General features: G+C 36.2%; 1 protein-coding gene and 1 pseudogene across 11 annotated transcripts in view; one reads left to right on the forward strand and one right to left on the reverse strand.

Annotated features, from left to right (window-relative positions):
• The window catches only part of Slc16a1 (solute carrier family 16 member 1), a 57,036-nt gene that overhangs the window by 26,557 nt on the left and 3,512 nt on the right, over positions 1-26,967 (forward strand). For 2 of the 11 annotated variants that reach the window (XM_047552315.1, XM_047552289.1), the window contains exons 2-7: positions 8,423-8,550; positions 11,210-11,292; positions 15,109-15,252; positions 17,999-18,259; positions 23,196-23,339; positions 25,083-25,934. In XM_047552315.1, the coding sequence (XP_047408271.1) occupies positions 18,043-18,259; positions 23,196-23,339; positions 25,083-25,934 (1,213 nt within the window). In that variant the 5' untranslated portion in view covers positions 8,423-8,550; positions 11,210-11,292; positions 15,109-15,252; positions 17,999-18,042. Of the gene's footprint in view, positions 1-8,422; positions 8,551-8,786; positions 8,908-11,209; positions 11,293-15,108; positions 15,253-17,998; positions 18,260-23,195; positions 23,340-25,082; positions 25,935-26,967 lie in introns of all 11 variants that reach the window. The other 9 variants (XM_047552306.1, XM_047552342.1, XM_047552351.1 and 6 more) reach the window with 9 other exon arrangements.
• Positions 22,226-22,620, reverse strand: LOC124984587 (40S ribosomal protein S15-like; annotated as a pseudogene).

Below are 26,967 nucleotides of genomic sequence, written 5' to 3' on the forward strand. Positions count from 1 at the left end.
AGACTTAGAAATCTCAGCACTTGCCCTCCTGGAGTTTATAATCTAGCTGGGAAACGTAAGTGTTTAATTACCACAGCAAGTATTCTGAACACATTTGTTGTGATAGGGAAAGTACCAGTTTCTATGGGAGCTAGTACTATGATGTGTAGCTGTGAGAAGGCATCCAGCTTAGAAGAGAAGCAGTCTGGATAGGAAATGTTAATCTGAGGCTTGAAGGATGAATAGGAGCAAGGCAGGAAAGGGAGTAAGGATAGGTAAGAAGAGCATTTCAGACATGAGCGGTGCAGCTGTAGAGTACAGGTTGTAGAACAGTAACTCAAAGAATTTCACCAAAGCTAAAGCATAAAGAGGAGTCAGCATGAGAAGAATATCAGATAATGGAGGGCCTTAAGTCATTTTAAGGAATCGGGGAGATTAGGTTAAAAAATGTTTGAAGGAGCATTCTATTTGAAGCTGATAGCAAGCAGCTTAAGGATTTTTAAGGGATGGGGGTGACCTGATCAGATTTTGTATTTTAGGGGCATTTTTCTGGACGCAGTGTGGAGAGCAGGTTAAAGGCAGGCTCTTGGAATAGTGGGAGACCTCAGTAATGGAACTGATGGACAGTACAGGGAGAGTGGAAGACGTGGGAAACAGGATTTGGTGGTGGACCAGTTGTAGAAACTGGGGAAACTGAAGGAGTTAAGATATCACCCAGGTTTCTAATTTGAGCAAATAAATGAGTTTGTTTTCATCTAACCAATGGGGGCACTAAGTTGTTGTGTGACCAGACCTGGGCTGCTCAATTTATAAAACGTGGGGACAAAATTCAAAGCCATTCCTATCCTCTACTTTTGTTGATGACTCTGAAAATGGAGTTTTTCCCTTTATAACTTCAAAGCAAACAGTTGAGCCACTAATGTTTCATCTCCACTCAATCTACTTTCCACAGCCTTTCATATTGTGAAGCAAATCCCATGTGTAATTATTTCATCTTTAAATGTTTCAGAGTGTATCTCTGAAAGATATGATTTATATTTTGCTAGTGTTGGGGATGGAACCCAGGGCCTTGTGCATGCAAGGCAAGCACTCTACCAGCTGAGCTATCTCCCCAGCCCTATTTTGTGTTTTTGAGGCAGAGTCTCACTAAGTTTCTTAGGCCCTCACCAAATTGCTGTGGCTGGCCTCCAACTTGTGATCTTCCTTCCTCAGCCACCTGAGTACCTGGAATTACAGGTGTGCGCCACTGTGCCTGGCCCCCCATCCCTTTTTTGAATTTTGAGATAGGGTCTGGCTAAACTGTTGAAGCTGTCCTCAAACTTGTGATCCTCTTGCCTCAGCCTCCTGAGACACTGAGATTACAGGTATGTGTCAGTGTGCCTGGCTTTTTTTTTTTTTTTTTTTTTTCTCCTTGTTCTTAAGTTTTGTTTTGTTTTTTTCTTTTTTCTTTTTAGTTGTCAATGGACCTTTATTTTATTTATTTATATGTGATGCTGAGAATCGAACCTGGTGCCTCACGCATGCTAGGCAAGCAGTCTAGCACTGAGCTATAACCCCAGCCCCAACCTTAAGTTTATTTTTAGTTAATTGGTTGGCTTAATTTGGGACCTGAACACGGTCTCACATTACATTGGTTTGCATATCTCTTTAAGTCTTAATCTGTAGATTCTTTCTCATTACCTTATAATTTATTTGTTGAAGGAAATAGGTCATTTTCCTCTATTTTCCTTCGTTCTGGATTTTGGTGAACGTGTCCCTCTGGTATAGTTTTTATATGTCCTAGTTTAGCATGTCCCTTTTCCCCTTGTATTTCCTATAAATTGGTAGCTAGATTGAAAACTTTGAGCAGGTTTAGATTGGTTCAGGTTTAATTTCTGGTAAGGATCTGGGAGGAGAGGGTAAATACAATTCATAGGTGGTGGTGTGTATTTCAGGGAGGCATATGATGTTTGGTTGTTCCTCTTTCTGCTATATTAAACCTGTTCCATCATTTTGCTAGTGGTTTGCAAATATAAGTAATTCTACCATTCCTCCTTAATTTATTAACTAGAACAGTCACATAAAGAGAAACTACAATTTGAATAGGAAAGGCAGATTTTTGTGTTTTAATACTATATGGTATATGACTGAGACACTGTCTTTTTGGACAATGTTTTTAAATCTAATAAGGTACATCTTTAAAAGCTACTATTTTAAATTGTTAAAATGTTTTTCGCACACTTGATGTTAGTGTTTCAGATGACCTTCTTTGGAATATTTTTAAAATATGCCCTTGCTGGGTGTGGAGGTACATGCCTGTAATCCCAGCAATCTGGAGGCTGAGGCTGGAGGATTACAAGTTTGAGGCCCGGCTCAGCAATTTAGTGAGGCCCTAAGCAGTTTACTAAGAACTTGTCTCAAAATAAAAAAATAAAAGGACTGAGGATGTAGCTCAGTGGTAAAAAACAGTGGGTTCAATCGCCAGGAACAAAAAAAGAAAAGAAAATTGGTAGTGTTTCTTTTGTTATCTCTGCTCTTTCTTAGAGAGTTTATCTGTTCCCACAACTTTTGGGCTTTGGTAGGGAAATACCTGATAGAAGCATTACCAAGTCTAAATCCATGACTTAAGCCAGATTCCAGATTTTAAGTTCTCTGAGGACAGAGGTTGGTTACTCTTTGATCTGCTTTTTCAGTTAACCTCATGGGCATTTCAAATTCAGTGTGTCACTTAAAAACTCATCCTCTTTGTTCTCAACTTCCCTTAATTCCCCAAAGCTAGTTTTTTCTGGTGACTCTTACCATTCTGATAACCAGAATTAAAATGTTTGAATCATCTTATTTCCCCAGTGGGCCCTCAGTACTATGGTGTACAGGCAAGTGCCAGTCATTTCCTCTCTGGCTTAGCTCCTGCTCCCATCTCTTTCCCCTTCATTCATATCACTGCTACATAGTTTATGGCTGCTACTATGACCTTTTAGCTTCTATCATTGTCATCATCATTCTGTACTCTGTCTTACATGCTGCCTGTTTTTTTTTTTTTTTTTTTGCGGTGCTGGGGATTGAACCCAGGGCCTTGTGCTTGCGAGGCAGGCACTCTACCAACTGAGCCATATCCCAAGCCCACTGCCTCTTCTTGTTCATGCCATTTCTCTAATTTCTCATGGCTTTCAGTGCCTACCAAAGTGTGTGTTTTGATTGTTGTCTTTAGTATATTTCTATATGCTACTGTTCGTGTTCTGTGTGTTACTCTTTTTTTTTTTTTGGTACCAGAGATTGAACTACTACAGACATTCCCAACCCTTTTTAAATTTTGAGACAGGGTCTCACTAGGTTGTTTACAGCCTGGCTAAGTTGCCAAGGCTGGCTTTGAACCAGACATACTCCTGCCTCAGTCTCCTGAGCCTCTGGGATCACAGGCATGTGCCACCATACCCAGTACTTTGTTTTTTTGTTGTGGGGTGGAGGGGTATGGAAGGTGGGGGCTACCAGGAATTGAACTCAGAGGCACTCAACCACTGAGCCGCATCCCCAGCCCTGTTTTGTATTTTTATTTAGAGACAGGGTCTCACTGAGTTGCTTAGTGCCTTGATTTTCCTGAGGCTGACTTTGAACTCACCATCCTCTTGCCTCAGCCTCCCAAGCTGCTGGGGTCACAGGTGTGCGCCATAGAGCCCAGCCCAGTAGTCTTTCTTTAATTTGCCCTGACCCAGTGGTATTTTCCTTTGTACTTTCTTCCCTGTAATTTTTTTCTTTGGAGGGTCATGGGAAATTTTACCGTGGATCCATATGGCAGAAAAATTAGTATAGTGACATAGTTGAGCTCTAATTCCATGCAGAGAAGGGATTAAAACAGTAATAACAGGGCAGGGGATATAACTCAGTTGGTAGTTTGCCTCACATGCACAAGGCCCTGGGTTCAATCCCCAGCACCACACACACAAAAAAAAACCAAACTAGTAATAACAGTCATCATATGGAAATGGTGGTTAGTTTTCTGGGGGTCACAGTACATGCAATGATGGGATAAGTTCACATGCACCACAATAGTGAGAATGGCTGCAAGGTCGGAGCCATTGACCATTTATGCTACAACAGGATCCATCTCTTTTGTTTGTCCACACTACTCTGTTACTAATCACAACTCATAATATTATTGGATTTGATTTAGTTATAATGATTTAGCCTTTGTGTAAAGGAGAAATTCCTCAAAATGTACTGGTATTGTACATTGCTTATTTTATCATGGGTTGAAAATGTGTTCCCTGTGGTTTTGCTCTCTGAAGTACTTTTTTTTTTTTTTTTGTACTAGGGATTGAACCCCAGGGCACTTTACCACTGAGCTACATCCCCAGCTACATACATTCTCTGAAGCTGGTCTCAAATTTGTGATCTTTCTGCTTTAGCCTCCCACCACATTTGGCTCAAAGTACTTTTCTATTTGGCTTCTTCCCTCCATTACCTACCCCTGACCCCTGGTGCTGGGGATCCAACCAAGGGCCTTGTGCAACCCAAATCTAAAAACCTAATGAGCTGGACACTGTGGTGCACACTGGTAATCCCAGTAGCTCAGGAGACCAAGTCAGGAGGTTTGCGAGTTCAGAGCCAGCCTCAGCAATTTAGCAATGCCCTAAGCAATTCAGTGAGACCCTGTCTCTAAATAAAATACAAAAAAAGGGCTAGGGATGTGACTTGGTGTTTGAGTGCCTCTGGGTTTATTCTCCGGTACCAAAAAAAAAAAAAAAAAAAGGCCTAATGACACTGCTTTGTTGTGTTAGACTATTTTGGAGAATAATTGAGCCTTTATAAAGTGGCTGAGTTTTACTATGTTGTTTTTATCTTACTAAGTTTCTCTCAGAGGTTTTAAACTTGGGATCTGTATATCGATCCCCCTAGGTATGTGGAATTCAGGGGGATGTTAAACTTATTTTGGAGGAAAATTACATCTCAATAAATTTAGAATTTCTTTCAATGATAAATGTAGGCAGCAAACCGTAGTTGTATTAGCAATAACTGTGACCTTGTTGCCAATAGAATTCATATACTTTATATCTTACAGTTACTGTCTTGAAATTGAGCTCATCCCTTCTTCAGAAATACTGTGGAGTGCCAGGCATAAGCAGGCCTGTAATTCCAGCAACTCTAGAGTCTGAAGCAGAAAGATTGCAAGTGCAAGACCAACCTGGGCATCTTAGCAAGACCCTGTCACAAAATTAAAAATAATAAAGGCTGAGGGTGTAGCTCAGTGGGAGTTACTGGAGTGCACTGTTTCAATCCTAGTACTGAAGAAAAAAACAACAAAAGAAAACTGAACACTGTAGTTATAATAACTACCACTAAGTCTTAAGTTGTTATTTTTTACAAGCACCTATTACATCCAATTAAAAATGTTTTGACAGTCAACCTTACATTTTATTTTTTGCATTTAGAACATTATTCTGACAAGAGTTCCATAGGCTTTTGAAAACCACCAAAGATGGTAAGGACCTCTGCTCCTACTTCCTTTCCTTTAAACCATATGAAAGTGAAGTTAACCACAACCTGTGATACAATATAGTCTACAGATCATGTCACAGAGTTGTATAATCATGATGTCATAGGTTAAGTAAATTCTTTGACCATTGACTTACTTTCCTTTATTATCATAATTACTGGCCTTACAAATAAGGGAAAAAATGCTTGTGCATACGCTAAGGAAGAGTAAAATGTGTGTTTTTTGTTTTATTTTGTTTTGAGGGATTGAACCAGGGGTTTTTTACCACTGAGCTACATCCCTAACTAGCCCTTCTCTTATTTTTTTATTTTGACTCAGTGTCTCACTAAGTTGCTTAAGGCCTCACTAAGTTGCTGAAGCTGGTTTTGAACTTGGCATTCCTCCTTTCTTAGCCTTTCCAGTTGCTGGAATCACAGGCATGTGCCACTGTGCCTGGCTAGACTAAAGTGACTTTCACAGATTAAGGCAGAATAATTTTCTTTTGTATTCAGGAAGTATATATTTGTTTTCAAAGGATTTTTATTTTAAGGGCTATAAGTTCAAGTACATTCAAATCAGCAAATGTACTTGAAACCTTGTATTCATCAACAGCTTGCTTACTGTATGACTGTTTGCATTTACTTTGCTCAATTTGAAAAAACCCTGAAGAGGTCTGTAAACCTCAGGTTTGAGATACCTGCCTCTGCACCCTATGTGGTTATATAATGGTATTGGTATTTACTCATAGAAATCTGTTGGATGGAAAGAGGGAAGGAGAATGGTTTACCAATAACTATAGTTTCCAGGAAAATAAAATGCTCATTTGGAAATTGTATTTTCTTAATTAAATTACTAGTAATTATCTTAATAACAACATAGCTTGTGGTTTATACTGGCAGGCAATTAAAAAGGCTATGTTACGTTTAACTAGTATATTTTGAGTTAATAACACTAATTTCCTTTTGATGACATCTATAATGTCTACATAGACATTTTTTACTCTAAAAATGCTTTGCAAATAAAAATTTGAGAATGAATAATGTTTTAAATTTGAGAATAATGAATAATGTTTTGTTTTTTTTTTTTTTTTTGGGGTGCTGGGGATCGAACCCAGGGCCTTGTGCTTACAAGGCAAGCACTCTACCGACTGAGCTATCTCCCCAGCCCCATGAATAATGTTTTAATGCCAAAAGTACTCAATTTTAATACTCTCGTGGTTTGTCTGGCACTAGTGAAAAAAGAAGACAACTTAGTTCTTAGTGGTCAAAGGTACTATTATAATGAAAATTGCATTCATTCAAGAGGTTTTTATTATAGAATTACTGAGTGTACAAGAAATCATTAGAAGGATCTGGAGAATATTTATTTCTTTTTTGGTATTGGGAATTGAACCCAGGGGTTTTCTTCCACTGAGCTACAATCTCAGCCCTTTTTATTTTGAGACAGGGTCGCACTCAGTTGTTCAGGATGGCCTTTAACTCCTGCCTCAGCCTCCTGAGTAGCTGGGATTAGATGTGTGCGCCAATGTACCTGGCTGAAAAAAATATCTTAGACTATGGTTTGAAAGCTTTTAGAATAAGAATAAAACTTTTAAATGAATTGTTATATTGCTGTTGTTTCTACTTCTTAAAGGTAGATTTATGTTAAATTAAGTATGTTAATTCTGCAGTTCAACTCAGTTTTTTGCAAGAAAAGAAAAAAACCTCTGTTTATCTTTTTTAATGAATTTTAATCCACTTATGCTCTTTATTAACCTTCAGAATTCTGAAAGCGAAGTAGATTCTAGCAGAAATACTACATAATTATTTTCACATACTCATTTATATTCAGTAATAAATGATATAACCCTGATAACATTACTGCTTTTAATTTTAATCTAGCCAGAATATTTCTTTTTCAGATTCTGGAACAAAGTAGGTCATTAGTAAATTGAATTGGCCTACTTAGATCTTGATAGGTATTTTTCAGAATATAATCTGGAATTCTGCCAAGAAAAACCCAGCGTAGATGGATGCAACATCTACCCTCTCTTTCTTCAGTATTATTCCATTTTTATGGCTTATAAAGCCTGAAATGGATCTATATTTGGGAACTTTCGGCCAACCAAGAAGTAAACATGTGAAAGGAACATAAGACTTAGGACATAAAGAGTAGTTACTTTTTAGTTTGTTAAAAGGCAAAATTGAAGCAATAAAGAAGGTAAATTTTTGTCAGGGGTATTGCTCAGTGGTAGAGCTCCTGCTTAGCACGCATTGAGGCCCTGGGTTCCATCCCCAGCATGGCAAGAGAAAGCTGGGGTGTGGGGTGGGGGGAAAAAAACCTGTATAAGAACAAATACTTTTCTGCCTTTCTGTAGAGGGCACTATATCCAGAAAGTATAATATTGCTGAAGAGGTTTTTTCTTGTTTCAGTTTTTTTCTTTTTCTCAAAAACTGGGAAAAACAGATTTCTTTTAGAGCTTATCGTTTGGTCATATGGGTGTGATGATTTTTCAGAACTAGAAAAAATAGCCTCTGTCCTTCATTCAGGATCTAAAAAGCACACAATTAGAGGAATATTGCTTACAAAGGAAGAAATAGAAATACAACCTGTCATGTAGAGTTTTCAAAGTTCCCAAGAAACATTGATTAAGACGTCGTACAGGAAACTTAACTGCATGTGGAGAGATATATTCAGAAAAGCAAAGTTATACCTTAGTGTTAGGTAAAATTAGGTAAACTCTCTATTAATGAAAAGTCTTTAGTTTTGCAAATTACTGAGTCTTTGTAGCACATTAATTTATGAATTTGGAACAAAGTTATACTTTCTGGCTTGATCTTTAGGACGAAGGTATCCTACAGCAGTGGTATCCCTTGATTTCCATTATGTGCTTTCTCCCCAAGGAGGCATAAGGTTATCTAGTCAGTTAAAATTACCCAAAATGATTCATTGTGAACCATACATCATTCTTTAAAAGTCCCTTACTTATCCTCTCTACTTCCACCTCTTTTACAGTGATGTTTCTCAGAATATCTTTTTTCCCTTTCCTTCTTTCCTTTGGTTTCTGAGACAAAAAGCCTCAATCTTTGCTAGTAAGTATGAGAAGCACTTATGATACAGCAGTGCCAAAGAGAAGGAAACTTGTAAGTATATGTTTTAATTGTGACTGACATAATGAAGAATTGGTTCTACTAACTTCTCTTAAAACTTTGAAGTACCTTTAGAAGTTATTTTCTAATCTCTGGACATTCTTGTCTGCCATTTTATCCCTATGTGCACTAATCTGTTAACCCCAATACTATAAAGAGAAATGAACTAACTTGATTCTGTAGCTTTTGTTTTAGTTAATTGTGCATATGTTTTCTACAATATATTACAGATACACAATATTTCAACCTCTGTGTGGCTTTGAGAAGTAGCCTAGATTCCTGAAGTGGGAAATGCTCTGGAAGTCAGGTGTTTGCAGTGTAAAGTGAAAATGAATTCACTACTTTTACCAGGTGTCCAGCTTTTACTCAAGAATCCTAGTGCTTAGCTCTAAATAACTTATGGTTCTATTTTATTGCGTGGTTAGCCATTTTTTTGTTCATCTGATATTAAATACTCAACAAACTTTTAATGTAGAAAAGATGTAGGTGTTAGTTATAAAACTTTCCATCATCGATATATACTGAGAATAGTAGCACTCTTACGTTTCTTTTCTTTCTTTTTCTTTTTTTGGTCCTGGGAATAGAACCCAGGGCCTTGTACATGCTAGGCAAGCACTCTACCACTGAGCCATATCCCCAGCTCTGCCCTTAGATTTCTTAACATTGGTGTAATTTTTACTTGAAAATGCTTTTACCAACAAATACTGTAAAGGAATTTAAAAAATAGGCTGTTTCATTACACTGTGGTGGAAGTACAAATTGATGTGATTTTAAGAATAAGTTAGTAGTATAAATTAAACACCTTAGAATTTTTGTAGAAATTCTAAAAATTATCCAAAAATCTCTAATTTACCACAGTAGTGTTTTATGTAAGGTTTATAAAAGGGAGAAAATAAAAGAGATACCTGAGTGTGCAATAGTATTATAGTATTATTATTATTATTATTATTTTTTTTTTTTTTTTTTTTTTTTTTTTTAAGTGCTGTGGCTTCCACACACTAGGCAAGCACCCTACCACTGACCTGTATCTTCAGTCTTTTTTATTTATGAATTTATTTTTGAGATATGGTTACTGAGGTCATGTGTGGTGGCACACACCTCTAGTCCCAGCAACTCAGGAGGCTGAGGCAGGAGGATTTAAGTTTGGTTCCAGCCTCAGGAACTTAGCCCAGCCCTGTCTCAGAGTTAAAAATTAAAAGGACTGGGGATGCATCTCAGTGGAAAAGCACCCTTGGGTTCAATCCCCAGTACCAAAGAACCAATCAAAAGTTTCTGATATTTATATAGAAAAAGCAGACTCTGAAAAAGAATATAACATGAGCCCCTGTTTAATGTTTATGGTTCTGCATGACTATCCTAAAAGAAGGTCAAGAGAAGTGACATCAAAATGTTAATGACAAATAAGTTTTTCTACTCACACATGTATATCTTCCAGTTTTTCTATAATGAACCTCTGTGACTGTGTGTTCATGTGTTTTACCTGGGATTGAACCCAGTGACTCTCTTAATTTTATCTCCCTTTCAACCTCCAGCAGTGATGTTTTATGTATGCTTACCAGAATGTAGATACTTCATTTACCTTTTCTTTCTTTTTCTTTTTTTTTTTTTTTTTTTTTTTCTGGTGTCAGTGATTAAACCAAGGGACACTTAACCACTGAGCTATATCCCCACCCTTTTTTATATTTTAGAGACAGTCTCACTGAGTTGCTTAGGACCTCACTAAGTTGCTGCGGCTGGCTTTGAACTGGAGATCCCCCTGCATCAACCTCCTGAACTTCTGGGATCACAGGAATGCACCACCCTGCCCAGCAGTTACTTAGTTTACTAAATCTGTTTACCTCTTTATTTTCTTTCTTCCCCAGAATTTAAGCCCCATGAGGGAAGGGATCATATCTGTCACTGAATTCCAGGCATATTGTTGAATATATGGCAGAAAAGTTTGTGTATCCTAATAGAGTTGTAAAAAACGATAGAGTTCTCTGATACATAAGTTTTAAGAATTATAATTACAAAATTAATCATGCAAACTGGTAATTTAGGCTACTGACAATTGACCTTTTTTAGCTAACAAAGTTTATACATAATTTTTTTTTTTTTTTTTTTAAGTGGTGCTGAGGATCCAACCCAGGGCCTCATGCATACTTAGCAAGTGCTCTACCACTAGCTCATCTCCAGGCCCCCATTCTTTATTGCATTAATAAAAAGTAACCCTTGCTTTGTGGAGTTGTAGGACTCAGAAAGAAACTTAGTATGTACTTGAATAGTAGAAAGGAATAGTGAAATGGCCAAGGAATAGCAGGGTGCCATTTAGGAAGTTGTTACTAACATTAGAGAATTAATCTCCTATTATAAAACTTTCTACCTAGGAAGAAATATTTTAATTGCCAGTAGGTTTTATTGACTTTGAAGTAGTAATTCACTGGTAGCAATGTGAAATTGTATTTCATGCCATGTCCCCTTAAATTTACTTATTCCTAAAATAGGGGCCATACTCCTGGTAATAAATAATTGCCAGTTTAAAAAATATTTTAAAATGTAATATTATTGTATTTTGTTCTCATTTATTTGTCAACTGAAGTAAAAATAGTTACTAGTTTCATGATACCTTTTAATAATAAACCTTTTAACAGCTATTTCACAATTTTTTATGCAGGCTTGAGCTTCAGTTGAATTGTTACAGGGACAAATTTTTTTTATTGGAAGTTGTACTCCTAGTATACTAATCAGACTTTAAAAGTAAGTAGAAGTTTCTTTGCCTTATTTTGAAAATTGTTCTCAATTTAAAATGCCATTCTTATCTGTTTAGCAAGTCTACAGATGGATTACTTATGAAAGAAATTACATTCATGTAGGGAGGGTAAATAAAATATTAAAAGTAATTCAACAGAGGAATCAATTCATAATTGAGAATTTCTATGTTACTGAGGCTATTTTCCCTACCCAGCCTTATTGTATAAAATCATGCTTCTTTGGATGAACAGAGATGCCTTAAGTTGTCTTACAGGAAAATTGAAAGTTCTTGCTATAGATTCAGATTTTTTTTTAACTAATATAACATTTCTTTTTTATTTTTACAGACTGCATTTTGATTCATTGTACACAAATGTGGTATATCTTTTCATTTCTATAGTTGTACGTGATAAAACATTTCTGTTTACTAGGTATAGATTAGAAATTCTTTCTCAAATACAGTATGAGTCCAACACAATGTGGAATGTTTAAATGTTGGATTATAATTGTTAAAAATCACATGCAAAGTATTTAATTTCTATTTTGAGGCAAGAGGTTCATTCTTTTCTTGAGAAAGTGAAGGAGAACGTCATTTTTGTTTATATTAAGAGATTATTGAACATGACAAGGGAATCAAACAAATAAATTCACACACATATGTGTACATATATATTTTCACTACCTTTAAATTTGCCTGTTCATTTACCTGTATGGTTAGCTTCATCTGTTCTCTATACTACTTTACTCTTCCTCATTTCTAAAACAACTACAAGAAAATTATAATTGACATATACAATAAAGGTCATAATAATAGCATTATAGGACTGTTATTGAGTATTAAAGTTAAGGTAAATTAATTAGAATAGTACATAACATAGACCCAGTAGATTGGATATATAAGTGAAAATTGAATCTTGTCATATTTTCTTAATGAAATTTAGTTGAAGTTGAGAATAGAATGGCACTATTTTTCATTTATTTATCCATTGAAGTACTTTGCCTAGCTTTGTTTAAGGATCAGCACAAGGAGCTCTTAACTGCTGGTGAAGTAAAATATTGATTATCAGAAAACCATGTAAGAAAACTTATATTAAATCACTTCATTTAAACAAGACAGGAATATTTATTTTGGGTATGGCACTAAAGTCCATTCTCTGGGATTTATTCTTTAGGCTGGGTCTTTATATCTGGAGGCCTCATCTTATGTGCAACTTTGTTTCTGCCCTTTTAAAAAAATTTTAGTCTTGAGACTTTGCTTAACTGAGCAAATCCAGCTGAACTCATATTTAGCAAAGATCCATCACAGAAAGTCATCCACGAGGTAAAGTGTCATACATGAACAATTTATACATAAAACTGTACTTGACAGAGGAGTCAGAAAGTTTGGGAATTAAGGGATATTACTTGTTGATTCTGGAGAAACCCTTACTCTCAACCTCCAACACCACCTCCTGTCTTACTTTAGGTAGTGAAAGGGCCAGGAGATCTGACAAACACTCTACTCTGTCACATGATATGTTCACTTGAAAGACAACAGGCCTTTTCTGGATCACAGTACAAATTAGGAGCATTACAAATGTTAGGTTTTATCTGTTTTATGGTGCCATCACTCCTAACAAGCATGCATTATAAGCTTTCCAGTTGGGAAAAACTTTGAACAAATTTGTGATATGGGGTAGAGAATGCTGTCCAAGCTGGGCATGGTGACACACACTTGTAATCCCAGCTACTTGGGATGCTGAGGCAGGAGGATCTCAAGTTCAAAGCCAGCCTCAGCAATTTAGTGAGGTACTGAGCAACTCAGTGAGACCCTGTCTCTAAAAAAAAGGACTGGGAATATGGCTCAGTGATTAAGCGCCCCTGAGTTCAATCCCTGTTACCAAAGAAAAAAAAACTATAAGACTAGACAGTAGAATGAATCTGACATATCTTATATGCATGTATGAATTACTACAGTAAATCTTACCATCATGTACATCCACAAGACTAAGGTCCTAATTAGAATAAGATGTATTTCTTGCTTGTATAATTATACCAGTATGGATTCTACTGTCATTATCATGTATAACTAAAAAGAACCAATTTTTTTTTTTTTTTGTCGGTGCTGGGGATCAAACCCAGGGCCTTGTGCTTGCAAGGCAAGCACGCTACCAACTGAGCTATCTTCCCAGCCCAAGAACCAATTTTAAAAAGATAAACAACAACAACAAAAGAAAATATAGGGCTGGAGATAATAGCTCTGTGGTAGTGTAGTGTTTGCCTATCATGTTTGAAGCCCTGGATTCAATTCCCAGCATTGCAGAGGGGTGGACTATATAGCCAGGTGTGGTGTTTGCCTATAATCCCAGCTATTTGGGAGGCTGACGCAGAAGAATCACAAGTTCAAGGCCAGCCTGGGCAACTTAGTGAGACCCTTTCTCAAAATTTTAAAAAGAACTCGAGCTCTGTGACAGGGTGCTTGCTTAAACATGTGTGAAGCCCTGGGTTCAATGCCCAGTACCACAAAAACAAACAAAATCAAAGAACATTCACAATTATCTGAAAAAGATTTACTCCCCTTTTAAACTATATTTATTATCTGCTTAAGGTTGCTTTAGACCAAAACCTTTGATATTTGTTTGTTTGGTGGGCAGGTGTTGGGTATAAGAGTTAGGGATTTTTGTTGTTGTTTTTGGGTGCTGAGTATGGAATCCAGGGCCTCAAGCATGCTAGACAACTAACACACTATATCCTCAGCCCTGAAAGTGAGTTTTTACTTAGAACAGTAAACCCAGGAAAATAAGATACTTTTATGAATTTCATGACAGGTATTTAATCTTTCTCCCAGAATCTACCCTCCCTCCCCCTTCCAATGCTTTAATGATATGTGTTGACATACAGAAATTTAGATATTTATTGTATGCAGCTTGAGTTGTTTGAAGATAAGTCAGCACTGTGAAACCATCACTATGCCGTGAACTTATCATTTTATGTTTATATATGTGTGTGTGCGTGTATGTATATATATATACTTAGCAAACTAAGTATTTAGTATAATGTTGCTAATCATAGGCCCTGTGTTGTATGATATATCTCCAGAACTTATTTCACTCTCTGCTTTTTTGACTAATTTAGATTTCACATGTAAGAAAGTTCATGCAGTATTTGTCTTTCATGATCTGGTTTATTTTACTTAGCAAGTGTCCTTCAGGTCCATCCATGTTGTCACAAGTGGCAGGGTTTCCTTTCTTAAGGCTCAGTAATATTCCACTATACGTATATGCTACATTTTCTTTACTATTTGTCCATTGATGAACATTTAGGTTGCTTTTATGTCTTGCCTATTACTGACTAATGCTGCAAAGAACATGGAAGTGCAGATCTTTGAGATCCAGATTTCAGTTCTTTGGTATATATACCCGGAATCTGTGGTTGCCAGATCAATTTTTTTTTTTTTTTTTTTTTTAGGAATCTCCATATTTTCCAAAGTGGCCACATGTCTTTCTTATTGTGTTCTTTTGTCAACAGGAATTGAACCCAGTGGCACTTAACCACCGAGCTACATCCCCAGTCCTTTTTATATTTTTCATTTGAGACAGTGTCTCCCTAAGTTGCTTAGGGCCTCACTTAGGTACTGAGGCTGGCCTCAAACTTGTGATCTTTCTTCCTCAGCCTCCCAAGTTGCTGGAATTCCAGGCTTGCACCACTGCACCTGAAATCTGCTGTCTTAAAAAAAAAAAAAATACATTTTCTATTTTATTACTAAAAAGGTCTGATCATATTAAAAAAAACTATGAGATTATTAACTAAAATATTTATTTATTTATTTATTTTTTTTTTTAGGGAGTGTAAAAATGAGTTAAAAGCAAGAACCTATTTATACATATTCTGGAAGATAGACTTAAAATGCTTCTTAAAGCATTCTAGTTAGCAATTTGTTAATTTCTCTTGGAATGAGAAGAGTGTATTTTACTTCTTGTAATATAGGTAAGTTTTCCCTGAATGACACAAGTAGTTGGAAGTTTGCAGAAACAGGTTTACACTTTTTAAAGGTTCTTCATATGCAGTTTGATCAAAACAGTACATTGCTGAGTGTTAGGTCTACTGGTTGTATTTTTATTGTGACTGGTGCTTTTTGTTTGATTTGGGGGAATGTGCTAGGGAATAAACTCGAGGACTTGTGCATGCTAAGCACATATTCTACCACTGAGCTACACACCCCAGTCTGATTACATTTTTTTTTCTTCCTTTTTCACTGTACTCAGTTTAATAGTGGAAAATAAGGCAGAAGAAGGTGAGATTTACTAGTTCTTGAATCTTGAAGGTTAATTTGGGGCAGGTGGTTCTGTAAGCTATGAAGCTGGATTAGGGCCAGTTGTAAAGAGCAGAAGGTTAGCTTCTTTAGCAGCAATAGCTTCAGTAAATCAGCCTTCTGAATTTGAATGTTTCCATGTGAAATCTAAAACTAGTTTACACTTAGTAATGAATTCTTTTTTTTAAGATTATTGATTTTTAGATAATTTCTGCCTCTTTCATTCACAAACTGGCCTTTGCCATTTTAGGAAATGACAGTGGCTTTGTTTTATGTGTTGATGGGCAAAGTGTAGGTAACATAATGATTACTGTTTCTAAGGACTTCTGTAGCTCTTCTGGAGTGGACCCAAAACTGGGGTAGGGGGTGGGATATGGAGCATAACTTTGGCTTTTCAGATTGGTTTACTAAGCACAATTCCCAAGATGTATGAGAAGAGAGATTTCAGAAAATCTGAAAGGGGTTTCTTACCACCATTACTATTGCTAAGAAAAATTAAGGTTGTTTCCTGTCATCCTTTCTGAGGCAAATTGAGCTTTTCTCATCACCCTATCACTTTTTTCTTAATGCCTCCATCACTTATAGGCAACTATAGCTAAGCTGATAGGAAGGCAGCTACTATGTACAGTGTAAGGATTAAAGGCTTAAACTTTAGTCCCTTTTAGCCTCTGGACTTCTACAAACAAAAAATATATATGCTCCCTTTTCTTAATGGAGCTCCAAATACTGGGCCAGAGGTCCTGCTTGTAACTTACATTTTGAATGAGCCCTTCTCTCCATAACGGAGTTACACCAGTTTGAAAGGAAATAATATGCTTACATTATAATACTGACTTTTTTTTCCCTGTTATGTACAATAAAATTTTTTAAGTTAACAGGAACATCCTTTTGTTAGATGGTGGCAGAATTGTATTAAATCTGTTTTTGGTTTTGGGAAATATTCTTTTTTTTTTCCCCAAAATTATTTTTCATGCTCTTTATTTGTTACACTTCATACTTACTTTTGAATCTTCTTAAAGCTTTATCCTTAAATCTAATTTTGACTTTATAGAATAAGGTATTATTAATGTGATGAGGCAAGTCTTAGTGACTAAAAATTAGAACTGCTTTAATTGGGACAAATCATAGCTGGCAGCTAAGCCCAAAGTTTAATCACGTCCAGCACGTATTAGCTGTTCCAGTCAGGGTTTAATGTGTTAAACAGCTCTACTATATGTGTGTGGGTATTATTCTATGTATGTAAATATTCTGAGGTGAATTAATCTTTTTATTCTTTGAAAAATTTCAAATTTCTCTTTTATTCATACTTACATGAAGGAAAAACTCATATTAATGCCCAGAGGAGTTCTGTTTAAAATAACCTTAGAATTTAGGCTATCTCTGTTAGTAGAATTGATGTTAAATAATGTTTTTTTAATATTCAGTTTAGTAGAAACCTTGTAAATATTAGCTAAGTGAAATGCTTTAGGATAAGCATCTTCATATATATGTATATATATAAAGTTTATATATATATATATAGTTTAGCTGTGGATGAACACAATACCTTTATTTTACTTATTTATTTTTATGTGGTGGTGAGGATCGAACCTAGTGCCTCACACATGTGAGGTAACCATTCTACCACTGAGCTACAACTCCAACCCTAGGATAAGCATCTTTAATCTTTAAATTAGGTTATATTTTTAAGGAAATCTTTCCCAAATCATTAGATTTAGGTGGGACCTTAGCTAAAAATCATTTTTTCAAAAACAGATACCTGAGGTCTTCTGCTTTTCCAACTTGCCTTATCCAAAGATCCTTCTGCCAACTATTTTAAAAAAGGCATCTCTCTTACTTATCCCATTTGTTACTTTGGTTTACTGCCCCATGCAGTAAAAAATTTCTAGGGCCCTAAAGGAAGGACAGAGTCCTATGACAGAAAAAGAGGTTAGGTCAGAAATATTGGAGGGAGCATGAACTTATTTCACACGGGCAGAAAACTCCTGCCTTCCCTGTTCTAAGTTCAAATTAGTTCTAGAAAAATAAGATGGTTATCACGGTGATGTGTATTAACACATTTATTTTAATTAAATGAAATGTAATTTTGTTTGACAGAAATCTATTCTACTTGGTTCAGATTTTTTGTTGTTGTTATCACTGAGATTGAACCAGGGTGCTTGACCACCAAGTTACATCCCGAGTCCTTTTTATTTCTTCTGAGACAGGGTCTCACTAAGTTTCTGAGGCTGGCTTCAAACTTAGACTCTTCCTGCCTCAGCCTCCTGAGTTACTGGGATTACAGATGTGTGTGCCACCACACATACTAACTCTATTCCAGGCACCAGGAGTGAGTGAAGGCCAAAACCATTTATTACTGCACAGAAGGGTTGTTGTGAGAATACTTTATTATTGACACACTTTTAATTTTATATTCTTCAGATATTTGGATTTGAGCTGCATTTTGGAATTCATCTATACTTAAAATGCCACCAGCAGTTGGAGGACCAGTTGGATATACTCCCCCAGATGGAGGCTGGGGATGGGCAGTGGTAGTTGGAGCTTTCATTTCTATCGGCTTCTCTTATGCATTTCCCAAATCCATTACAGTCTTCTTTAAGGAAATTGAAGGTATATTCAATGCCACCACCAGTGAAGTATCATGGATATCCTCCATCATGTTGGCTGTCATGTATGCTGGAGGTAAGTATCCATAAAAGCTTGGTTTTTCATTAAGCAGCCAGTTTCTTTTGATAACATTTTTAAAGAACATCTCAAGATGTTTTTCTAGCTCTCTGTTAGACTATTGAAATGTAAACATAAATATAGATTTTTAAAAGTTGATATTGGAAGAATTAAATCAAAGTAACCTGAATAGCATAATTCAAAGTCTCAGGTATATCTCTTAATGGTGTTAGAAATCGAAGAACTGAATAAAACCTTCCCTTGTTCCTTGTGATGTGTGTCCCAAAAGCATTTCAGTTATACTTTAAACTTGAGTTTTTATCATTTCTACCCCTTCTATTTTCTTTGGCATGTTATGAAAGCTATGTAGAGAGTAAATTGCTTACTTAATATCATTTAAAATACTGTTTGCTTCACTTGACATCAAACCACAATTAAACGTGTAAAAGTTAAACCTACCATAATAAAATATATAGTTGCTTAGTTAGCAGGAATTCTAGAGCCAAGTGTTTTTGTTTACTAGGATTGGCAGTGTCTCTTGTTTCTTTGTTTAGATAACTTCTGTTAATCTTGTCATTGTTAATTTAATGCCTCTGATTATACTCGCAGGTAACTCATTTAATAGGTAGTATGAAGATTCTACACTTCATCTGCAAAAAACTTAGCCTTAGGCTGCTAAACTAATAGCAGATTGAATTAGTACTTAGTGGGCTCCAGCAGTATACTCAGCACTGGGCTGTTTGTTGTGAAAGAACACTTGTCCTGATCCCTTCCTCTGAGAAATTTATAATTTTTTTTTTAGATAATTATGTAGACTTATGAAGCAGGAATATGTAGTATAAATCATAATTAAATTAAGCATTATTAAATTTTCACAGAAGAAACAGGTAAACTGGTTGCCGTGGAGGAAGATAACCTGGGTGTCTGGAAAAAATGGGAATACCTATTTTTTCCACCCTGTAGCCTTTTCTTCTTTTTACATTTTTAATATAGGCCTGTTATGTCTTTCAAATACATTCTAATCTAAAAGAACCTAAGAGCAAAATTGTAGTGCTTTTTTTTCTTTCTTTCTTTCTTTCTTTCTTTCTTTTATTTTATTTTTTTTTAAGTTCAGAAAAATTAAAAGGGACTTTGGGCATTAGCTAGTTTCCGAAAGCCTATAATTTACAGGCTTTGAACTCCAATCTGCCAGAGTTTCCAATCAGATTTTGAGTATGATGGCTTGAAGAAATTGGCATAAATACTATCCAGAGGTACTCCAGGTACTCATTGTATCTTTAAGCTGATTACAAATCAGAGGTTCACATGTTGCAATTCTAAACTACCAAAAAACTTGGGAGCCACTTGCATTTTGCATCAAAAGTAAGTGATGTCACTTGTGCTAATTGCACATGACACTTTCCTTTGGGGGAAACAGTTCCTTCTTTGTCCTCACCCGGTTAGTGAGATAACTAGCACATTTCTCTGAGTTTGTCTTATAATAGGCTTATAAACTACTACTTTCTATTTTTAATTATAGCTAATTAGGGCCATCTTTCCTGAAATAACTGAAGGACAAATTGCCTATCATGGGCTTTGTGGCAGAAGTTGTATTAAATGGTTTTTTTGTTGTTGTTTTTCTAAGTGATATGTCCCCTAAGAATTTTCATCTTATAGCTGTCATAATCCTTTAAACTTGTACACTTAGACTGTACTCTGAATGGTAGTATGTTTTCAACTGAATGATATTCTTTTCTTTAGGGCTTTGGGTTAAAGATACATACTGATGGTTATTAAGAGTCTAAGTATTATTGGGAGATTCTTGTTGCCTGTATTTCATTTTTCATTTTTTAATATGAAAATTTAAATTTACATATTTTCAGTACCACGATGAGCATTTTAATGCTCTCATTTGCAATTTTGAATGAGAATTTACAGTATTAACTTACACCTCATAGAGTCAACAGTATGGCAATATTAATCTTTAAATTCTGACGCTACAAAGATCTCATTACTGATTTATATGGAACTATTTCGCAAATATTCTTTTAGTGTTCAGTTCTTTGGTCTTACACAAGCTCTAACTTCAAATTATTTTCAAATACCTGTGACCTAATATGTTCATTAAGTCACTATTAGTCTTTTCAGGCATCTGTTAAGAGCCTGTTCTTCATAGATGGTTACCTTTAGCTATATGCTCCCATGACAGAAGGGAAGACAAGCACCCTCAGGCCTCTTTTATAAGGACACTGGTTCCATTCATGAGTCTCTGCCCTCAGACCTAATTATTTCTTAGGCATCCTTAGGTTTGAGGGGACACCAACATTCAGACTACAACTTTGAAGGACTAGCTGCCTAGTTTTGTGCACATACTGGGTTTAGCCTTTTTGGCATCTAGTCCCCTCAAACACAAGGATAATCAAGTTTTGATTCCTTCTCAAGGAATTATTATTATGCATGCATACACCTGTATCAGATGATTAAATTAGATTCTAGAGAGTACATGCAAACAAGTAAGTACACAAAAGCATAAGCATATGCACTAATGTTATAGTTATCACTACCAATATTTGTTGAAGACCTAAACATTTCACATTCGAATTCATTTTTATTCTTTTCAACCACCTTAGGAGGTAGATTAATAGTAAACTCGGGTTGCCTAGCATGTGTGAGGCCCAGGGTTCAATCCCCAGTACTGCAAATAATTAATAAAAAATAACAACCACCACCATCACTACCTCTGGGGAACAAAGAGTAGAAAGTGGTGGAGCCATAATTTGAATTAGGATTCCCTTAGACCAGGACCTATCCTTTTAATATTAGAATACCATGTGGCAACTCTGAATAACAATACTAGCATATAAGTAATGATAGAATTTTTCAGTGTTTATGGAAATAGAATATGGCAACATGATCAATCAACAGTGTATTCTTAATATGTGCAGTCAGTATATTTTTTAAAAATAAACATACTGTCTTCTAGAGAGCTAAGTATTGAAAGAAACACAGTAAGGTCAGAATGTGCTGTGCTAATAGAAATGTGATTTGTGTCTTCTGCATTATAACTTTGTTCCAAAACTAGAGTACTGTAGTTTGGTAGAGGGGATAGGTTAGATGTGAAACTCCTTAGATGTGAAACTCGGCTAGCTTTGTGACTTTGCAAGTTCTAGCATTGATTGTTTTCTTGTATCTTCTTCCCTACAAGGCATTACAGTGAGCCTTTTCCATTTGTGGTCATCTCCTTAACCAAATGGATAAGACTTGATTATTGTTTATTTATAAATATGGAAATGGGAGCTAGAGATATAGGTCAATGGTACAGTGCCTGTTTAGCATGCATGAGACCCTGGGTTTGATCTCTAGTACCAAAAACAAAAAAAAAACAGGTGGCAAATTATACCTGTTTGTAGCAAGTGAGAAGAGAGGCCATGTTCTCTGTAAATTTGTGAAAATTTATACATAAAATGCATAAAATCTTTTGCTGGTTCTTTGTCATGTGGTTCTTTTCCATTCTGAAAAAAATTAAGTTTTTGGTATGTTTAGCTGAGAATTTTAATCTGGTTATTCAAATAATCTTTCATTACACACACACACACACACAAAACACCCTTTTTTTTTTTTTTTTTGTAACTGAGAATTGAACCCCAGGAGTGGGTGCTTTACCACTGAGCCACGTGCCCAGCCCTTTTTTGTATTTTATTTGGAGATGATCTCACTGAGTTACTCCTGATCCTGCCTCAACTGGGATTATAGACACACACCACCGTGCCCACCTTTTTTTTTTGTTGTTTTTTTTTGGAGTCTCATTACAGCTATATTTGTAAAATTATTTATTATCTAACTTGATCTTCTGCAAGCCTTTTTTCACAGTATTGCTACCAAGAAACATCGTAATTGAGGAATGAAAATACATTCAATTCAGTACCTGAGACATCTAGATGTAACTGAGAACAATTTTGGGTTTGTTTGTTTTTGAGTTGTGTGGGCCTTTATTTTCTGGGCAGGCTATTTGAGGGGGATAAAGCAGGAGGAGTGAGTGGCTCCAGTGCCAGGCCAGCCATGCTTCACAGGCTGGTTAGGTAATAGAGAACTTGCCCAGGTAGTGTCTGATTATCTCAGACTTGATCTCCACTTGGTTGAAGGTCTTGCCATTGTAGATGCCAACCATGCTGCCCACCATCTCAGGCAAAATGATCATGTCCCAGGGGAGTGCCTCTTTTTTTGGCCTTGTGCAAGCGCTTTAGCAGAGAGTGCTGATTCTGATGACGCAGGACCCAGTTCAGCTGCTGAAACTGGCTTGTACTATACACCTGCATCAGCTGCTGGTAGGGCATGTCCAGCAGCTAATTGAGGTCCACACTACGGTAGGTGAACTTGCAGAAGGTTCCCTTTTGCTCCACTTCCACTGTCTTGCTGGCTCTACAGAAAAACTGTTTTGTTTTTTTAAATGACTTATTTGGAAAACTTAAAAATCATTATGTATTTTTTTTTCTTTTCTTTTTTTTTAATATGACACAAACCACTTTGGTTGTAATATATAAATAATGCTCTAAAATCAGAAAGCTACTCAGATGTGTTCTTTTACCTCATCATCTCAGTGTGCCTGTCCAGAAATTGAAACAGCAAACTTACTATACAAAGGTTGATCATCCTACATATATCAAATTCCTGTGAACATTCACTATCAAGGTATTCTCAGCCTATTATGCTTTAAAAGAAAAATTAACAATGGACTGGGGTCTTTTATATTTTAGTAAAATTCTATTAAGTATTTCTAGATATAGAAAAATTAATGACATTGAAACACCTTTGTTTTCCAGCACACATGTATATGACTGTCAAATAATTATAGAGAGATTGATTCTTGTCATTGCCATTTGTTTATTTTAGAAGACTTGCTTTTATTGTTATTCAAGTTTTGTGTAGATGTGAGGGCGTATAGTTCCTTTATATTGATTTTTTTGTTCTCTCCCAGGTCCCATCAGCAGTATCCTGGTGAATAAATATGGCAGTCGTCCAGTCATGATTGCTGGTGGCTGCTTGTCTGGCTGTGGCTTAATTGCGGCTTCTTTCTGTAACACTGTATCGGAACTTTACCTGTGTATTGGTGTCATTGGAGGTGAAGTATTGTTTGTTTTCAAGTGTTAATTTTTTGCTGGTCATTTGGTACTCCATTGCATTCAACTTTCAGATCTCTTGATTGAAATTCTTTACTTACAGAAATGATTCAAACTGTAGATAAACTGAATACTAGAAAAGCAAACATTTTAAAAGAAATTGCTGGCATATAATAGGCATTTATTCTTTATCCATTGACTTTAAAGAAGTGATTACCTCTCTTTTCCTAAAATTATGCAGTGGTGGTATATAGTAACTTATTGAAGAGCAATCATTGGTTAATCTCTCTCTTTACCTCTTCCTCCTAAGGAGAATAGGCCCTTATTGGAATAGGACAGTATATTAGACATAAAGGAGGAATTATCTGATAAGAATGTTCAAATAACATTTCTGAGGGGTAAGGGAAACAATAATTCCCCCCCCCCTTCTTTTTTTTAGTCACCAAGTTAAGGTAATGAACCACTAATGTGAATAAAGATTGCATATTATGTCTCAATCCAGAAAATATTGCTATTAACTTATTGTGGTTTGTGCTTCCATACTTTTATATGTAAAACCTAACCTCTTTTTTAGTACCAAAAAGAATTAAATTTTGTAGGTTTCATCACCAGTTTTTTCACTTAGTAGTGTATCATAAATATTTTGCCATGTCAGTATTCTGATATATAACAAATTTAATGTATTATTTCATTGACTGCATATAGTTTTATTTAACTAATCTCTTTGTTGTTGATTATTAAAGATTTGGGTTTTTTGTTTGTTTGGCACTGGGGATTAAACCCAGGAGTGCTTCACCACTGAACCACATCCCCAACCCCCCTGCTTTTTTTAAAAAATTTTGAGGCAGGGTCTCACTGAGTTACTTAGGGCCTCCTTAAGTTGCTGAGACTAACCTTGAACTCATGATCCTCCTGCCTCTCAGCCTCCTAAGCTGCTGGGATTATAAGCATGCACCGCCATACCCTACTGTTAAGGGTTTTAAAGGGACAATGCAGTGTGTTTTTTGTTTTCTGTTTCTTTTGCTGGTGTCTTGTATATGCTGGGCAAATGCTTTACCATGGACCTATACTCCCAGTCTTCTGTGTGTTTTTTAAATACACATATGTTAAATTGTCCTCCAGAAAGGGTAAACTCATTTAGAGTCCTGCCACAGTATAAGAGAGGAGATGTATTTGCCAACAATGGGATATATATATATATATTTTTTCATCATTTCTAATTTAATAGGTGATAAGTACCTTCAGGTTTTCATTTGTCTCTGTTTGCATATTAGGAAAGTAAAGGGTAACTGAAATAACTTTTTTCATTTTGTGGATAGGTCTTTGAGTATACTGCTTTTTTTTTTTTTTAATATGTTTTTTGACTACCCTTGTAAATTTACTTTCTTATTGATGTAAGAACAATGAGGCTGGGGATGTGGCTCAGTAGTAGAACTCTTGCCTGAAGTACTGGGTATTGAACCCAGGGAGTATCTGATCATTGAACTACATTCCTAGCCCTTTTATTTTTTATTTTGAAACAGTCTTTTGAGTTGTTCAGGCTATTGCACAGTAAGTAGTGATGCTGAGATTTGAGTCCATGTAGTTCACTTTTGAATTCATACTTTACAGTGTATCATCTAATAATGAGGTTCTTATGTCTCCTCTCTTACTTGTACCTCTTTAGTTTCTTTGTCTGGTTAAGTAATATCAAAGGTATTCCTGGTATTTATTATATCATGTTATTTTTTGCCCCTTTCCCTTAGGTCTTGGGCTTGCTTTCAACTTGAATCCAGCTCTGACCATGATTGGCAAGTATTTCTACAAGAAGCGACCATTGGCCAATGGACTAGCTATGGCCGGCAGCCCTGTGTTCCTCTCTACCCTGGCCCCACTCAATCAGGCTTTCTTTGGTATCTTTGGCTGGAGAGGAAGCTTCCTAATTCTTGGGGGCCTCCTACTAAATTGCTGTGTAGCTGGATCCTTGATGCGACCTATAGGGCCCAAGCCAACAAAAACAGAAAATGTTAGGTCCAAAGAATCCCTTCCGGAGTCTGGAAAACCTGGTGATGCAAGTACAGATCTTATTGGAGGAAACCGCAAAAAGGAAAAACGTTCAAGTATCCAAAAAGTTAACCAATTCCTGGACTTGTCCCTGTTCACACACAGAGGCTTTTTGCTGTATCTCTCTGGAAATGTGCTCATGTTTTTTGGACTCTTTACACCTTTGGTATTTCTTAGTAATTATGGCAAGAGTAAGCATTATTCTAATGAAAAGTCAGCCTTCCTTCTTTCCATTCTGGCTTTTGTTGACATGGTAGCCAGACCTTCCATGGGACTGGTAGCCAACACAAAGTGGATAAGACCTCGAATCCAGTATTTCTTTGCTGCTTCTATTGTTGCAAATGGAGTGTGTCATTTGCTGGCACCTTTATCCTCCAACAGCTACATTGGGTTCTGTGTCTATGCGGGATTCTTTGGATTTGCCTTTGGGTGGCTCAGCTGCGTATTGTTTGAAACACTGATGGACCTCGTTGGACCACAGAGGTTCTCCAGTGCTGTGGGATTGGTGACCATTGTTGAATGCTGTCCTGTCCTCCTGGGGCCACCACTGTTAGGTACAGTATGTTTCCCTACCTCTATGATTCTACTATCAATAAAACAAAAAACCAAAAAAACCCAGGTGTACAGGATTGGAACAGTGATAGAAAACAGATTAGTGAGCTGTTTGACAAAGAGCAAGTGTTTCTCATTTCTGTGCTCTTAGTGCTGGCACACTACTTAACAAAGCATAATTGCTAAAATACTAAATCAAAACAGAATCATCAGCTGTAGGGAGGATCAGATATTATTATAAAAGACAATATTTTAAAAATTATCACAAAACTATCATACTCTGTGTAGGAGAACAGTTCTACCTTTAAAAATAGTTTGGAGATTTTTAAATTTTATTTATTTTTTTGTACTGGAGATTGAACCCAGGGGTGCTGAGTTACATCCCTACCCTTTTTTTTTTCTTTTGAGACAGGGTCTCACTAAGTTGCCAAGGGTGGTCTTGAACTTGTAATCCTCCTGCCTCAACCTCCGGAGCTGCTGGAATTACAGGCATGCTCCATCATTCCCGGCTCAGGGAATTTCATTTCAATGGTGGAATTTATTCCAGTAGTAATAGTGTAATAGTAACTATCATGTAAACTCACAGCATACCAATTATTACACTAAAGTTGTATGTATCTGTTGCATCTCATGAGTCTGTGAGGTAGGACTGTTTTAATCCCCATTTCATAAGTGAAATAGAAGCTTCAAAAAGTAAAATAATTTGGCCAAGGTTATACAGCTTGTAAGTCACTGTGTAATTTGGGAACTAGTCCCTGGCGTTACTTATCACTTCATCTTTTAAATTAATAGCTCCATAGATAACACAAAGCAAGAAAATAATTTGAATCTTTCTTGGATGTGATTCAGACTTTTGGAATTTCGTTTTGGGGAGTTAGTATACAGAACAGAACAAAAGTCTACAGCTATCTTTTTGATTTTTGTCTTTGGTACTGGGGATTGAACCCAAGGGTGCTTTACCACTAAACTACATCCCCATTCATTATTATTTATTTATTTTTGAGACAGGGACTCATCAAGTTGCTGAGGCTGGTC

This window comes from Sciurus carolinensis, chromosome 1 (genome assembly GCF_902686445.1).
Source record: "Sciurus carolinensis chromosome 1, mSciCar1.2, whole genome shotgun sequence".
In the NCBI taxonomy this organism is placed as follows: Eukaryota; Metazoa; Chordata; class Mammalia; order Rodentia; family Sciuridae; genus Sciurus; species Sciurus carolinensis.